General features: G+C 36.9%; 1 protein-coding gene across 1 annotated transcript; it reads left to right on the forward strand.

Annotated features, from left to right (window-relative positions):
- Positions 1–2,121: 2,121 nt before the first annotated feature.
- Positions 2,122–3,662, forward strand: LOC100923223 (tubulin alpha-1C chain-like). Its single transcript, XM_031964821.1, has one exon. The coding sequence runs from the start codon at positions 2,220–2,222 to the stop codon at positions 3,567–3,569; it is 1,350 nt and encodes a 449-aa protein (XP_031820681.1). The 5' UTR covers positions 2,122–2,219; the 3' UTR covers positions 3,570–3,662.
- The last annotated feature ends 262 nt before the right edge of the window (positions 3,663–3,924 follow it).

Raw genomic sequence — 3,924 nt, forward strand, 5'->3', positions numbered from 1 at the left:
TAGGTTACTATTTTTCTTCTCAATGATCTTCAATTATTTAGACTGGATTGTAGCCGTTCTTTTCTGACTAGAATTTAGTTTTCATCTCTGGGGTTCCTGGATACAGAGGTGAGTTTTTACCTTACTTTGCCCAGCATCACACTGATGCCATTTCCTGACTTTTCTAAATAAGCTGCCATGTCTGTATCCTTTCCCCACCTCCCCAACATCCCCCATTTTTAGACCAGGGAAACTCAGGAGCTAGAGCCAAATATGTATTCATTGCTGATAGCAACTTCCTAAAAACTACTTTTTATGACTTTTCCTTGTTGCTTGACTCATAAATTATGCTAAATGGGCTCTGTTCAACCCTCACTTTCTGTTCATTATAGTAGAACAGAAGACTAAAGACACATTTCCCCCTCCCATGTATCTCAACCTTCACAGAGTCTATCACCTTCCATTCCATTCCATTCAATATGGAATGGTCATAAGTAAAACAAGCTTTATATTCATGAAATAGTTTATAAAGGGGCTTCAAGAGTCAAAAGAAATGAAATTTGAGGACCAGTAATCCAGATATAAAATACATAAAATGTGAGATATAGAGGGGTGATTTCAGACCATGTCAATTAAATTTTTTTTTTCTTTTACCACATTTTTTTTTCCCTGTAAAGTGGAATCAAAGGAGAGAAGATGTATAAAAGGATATTATACAATGGAGTATATAATTAATAATCACATTTGTGATTGTGAATATCATGAAATCCATAAAATAAAGGAAGATAGGAGAGTAGAATAGAAAATAAAATCAATATGCTGTTCACAAAAAGCATCCTTGAATAATAAAGGAGAGATGTAGAGATAGAATAGAAAATATTATACTTTTAGTAAAGTTTTTAGAAAAGGTAAGAAACTAATCTCAGACAAGGTAAAAATAAAAATATATCTATTAAAAAGAGATAAGCAAAGAAACTATAATATTCTAAGAGGCACCATAGATAATTAAAATAATACTAATGCTCAATTTCTATATACCAAATAGCATAGTATATAAGTACTTAAAGTAAAAGTTATTCAAACTACAGGAAAAAATAGTTAATAAATCGATCACCTCATTCCAACATTCCAATCATGCCCTTTCAGAAGTCAAAAAAGACTAATAAGAAAGAAGCTAACAATTTGAATATAATTTTTGAAAATACAGATTTGGTAGACTTGTGGTGACTACTAAATGAGAACTGAAAGTAACAATCCTATTTCTCAAATGTACATAGCACCATTACAAAAGACTATTATTAAGCAAACCATGACCCATTGGGTCAAATTTAATTCACTGTTGGTTTTTACATGGCTCATGAGCTATATTTAAATAATATTTATATTTAAAAATATAGCAATACCCTCACTCATGATCCACACAAAAACAAATGACAGGCCAACCTTTGCCATGACCTTTGCCAGTTACAATTATAAGCCATAAAGTCATCAGGAACACATGCAGAAAAATGAAAATATTAAACATATCTTTAATTATCATGATACAATAACAAATGTCATCAATGGAAGACACTTGGCAAAACTTCAAATGTAAATAAAGCAAAATAAGAGTATTAAGGAATTAATAGAGCAAAGAAAAATTATAGTTGCAATAGATAATTACATACAACAAAATTACAGTATCAGAAAACATATCAATAATTTTGGGCTGCATCTCTTGAAAAATAGAGAAGTTATAGTATAGGCCTATAATGGAATATTATTGTTCTATAAGAAATGATGAGCAAGCTGATTTCAGAAAAGCCTGGAAAGACTTATACTCATATAAGTGAGTATGAGATAAACAGAACCAAAAGACCACTGTACAAAGTAACAGCAAGATTATGTGATAATTAGTTGTGATAGACTTGGCTCCTCTGAACAATGTAGTGATTCAAGACAATTTCAATACATTAGGAATAGAAAATCCTATCCACATCTGAAGAGAGAAATATGGAGATTGAATGTAGATCAAAGCATACTATTTTCTACTTAAAAAAAAAAAAAAATTGTTTGCTTTTACTTTCTTGTGGTTTTGTTCTGATTTTTATTCGTCAACATGACTAATATGGAAATGTGTTTAAAATGATTGTATATTCATTAACTTTTCTCCTGGAGACTTCCTAACGGTCAGTCGGTGAGAAACTTGTGTTGCCCTCCATTCCATTTTTTATCTCAGCGGACCCCTGCACAGCTTTATCATGCGTGAGTGCATCTCTATCCACGTTGGCCAAGCCGGTGTCCAGATTGGTAATGCCTGTTGGGAACTATACTGCCTGGAACATGGTATCCAGTCTGATGGGCAGATGCCAAGTGACAAGACCATTGGGGATGGGGATGACTCTTTCAACACCTTCTTCAGTGAAACTGGGGCTGGCAAACATGTTCCCCATGCTGTGTTTGTAGACTTGGAGCCAACTGTTATTGATGAAGTTCGAACTGGAACCTACTGTCAGCTCTTCCACCCTGAGCAGCTGATCACTGGCAAGGAAGATGTTGCCAATAATTATGCCCGTGGACACTATACTATTGGCAAGGAAATAATTGACATAGTTCTGGACAGGATTCGGAAGCTTGCTGATCAGTGCACAGGTCTTCAAGGCTTCTTGGTTTTCCACAGCTTTGGTGGTGGGACTGGTTCTGGTTTCACCTCTCTGCTGATGGAACGTCTGTCTGTCGATTATGGCAAGAAGTCCAAGCTGGAATTCTCCATCTACCCAGCCCCTCAGGTTTCCACAGCTGTAGTTGAGCCCTACAACTCCATTCTGACCACTCACACTACCCTGGAGCACTCTGATTGTGCCTTCATGGTAGACAATGAGGCTATCTATGATATCTGCCGCAGAAACCTTGACATTGAACATCCAACCTACACTAATCTGAATTGCCTTATTAGCCAAATTGTGTACTCCATCACTGCCTCTCTCCGATTTGATGGTGCCCTGAATGTTGATCTGACAGAATTTCAGACCAACCTGGTGCTCTATCCCCGTATCCATTTCCCTCTGGCCACATATGCCCCAGTCATCTCTGCTGAGAAAGCCTACCATGAGCAGCTGACTGTAGCAGAGATCACCAATGCTTGCTTTGAGCCTGCCAAACAGATGGTGAAATGTGACCCTCGCCACGGTAAATACATGGCTTGCTGCCTGCTCTACCATGGTGATGTGGTTCCCAAAGATGTCAATGCTGCTATTGCTACCATCAAGACAAAGCGTAGCATCCAGTTTGTGGATTGGTGTCCAACTGGCTTCAAGGTTGGCATCAATTACCAGCCTCCCACTGTGGTTCCTGGAGGTGACCTGGCCAAGGTACAGAGGGCTGTGTGCATGTTGAGCAACACCACAGCTGTTGCTGAGGCCTGGGCTCGCCTGGACCACAAATTCGATCTGATGTATGCTAAGCGTGCCTTCGAGCACTGGTATGTAGGGGAAGGCATGGAGGAAGGAGAATTCTCTGAGGCCCGGGAGGATATGGCTGCCCTGGAAAAAGATTATGAGGAGGTTGGAGCAGATAGTGCTGAGGGAGATGATGAAGGTGAAGAATATTAATTTGTATGTTTTTCTTTAATGTCTTTTTTCTGTTTTGTGAAAATGTCCGCTGTGGTCATTAAATGTCAATAAAATTGATACTTTAAAAAAAAATGATTGTATATGCATAATCTATCAGATTGTTAGCTGTCTTGAGAAGAGAGAGGTAAGGAAGGGACAGAGAAAAGAAAATTTGGAACTCAAAATCTTACAAAAATGAATTTTGAAAGTTAACTTTACATGTAATTGGAAAAAATAAAATACTATCAAATAAAAAATTAATTAATTAAAAATAGAAACATTAAATACATGATGTAGGTATGCCTAAAAGTAATTTTGGGTTGTAATCAAAACAAATTTTAGCTTTATCTATAGA

Source organism: Sarcophilus harrisii, chromosome 1 (genome assembly GCF_902635505.1).
Source record: "Sarcophilus harrisii chromosome 1, mSarHar1.11, whole genome shotgun sequence".
NCBI lineage: Eukaryota > Metazoa > Chordata > Mammalia > Dasyuromorphia > Dasyuridae > Sarcophilus > Sarcophilus harrisii.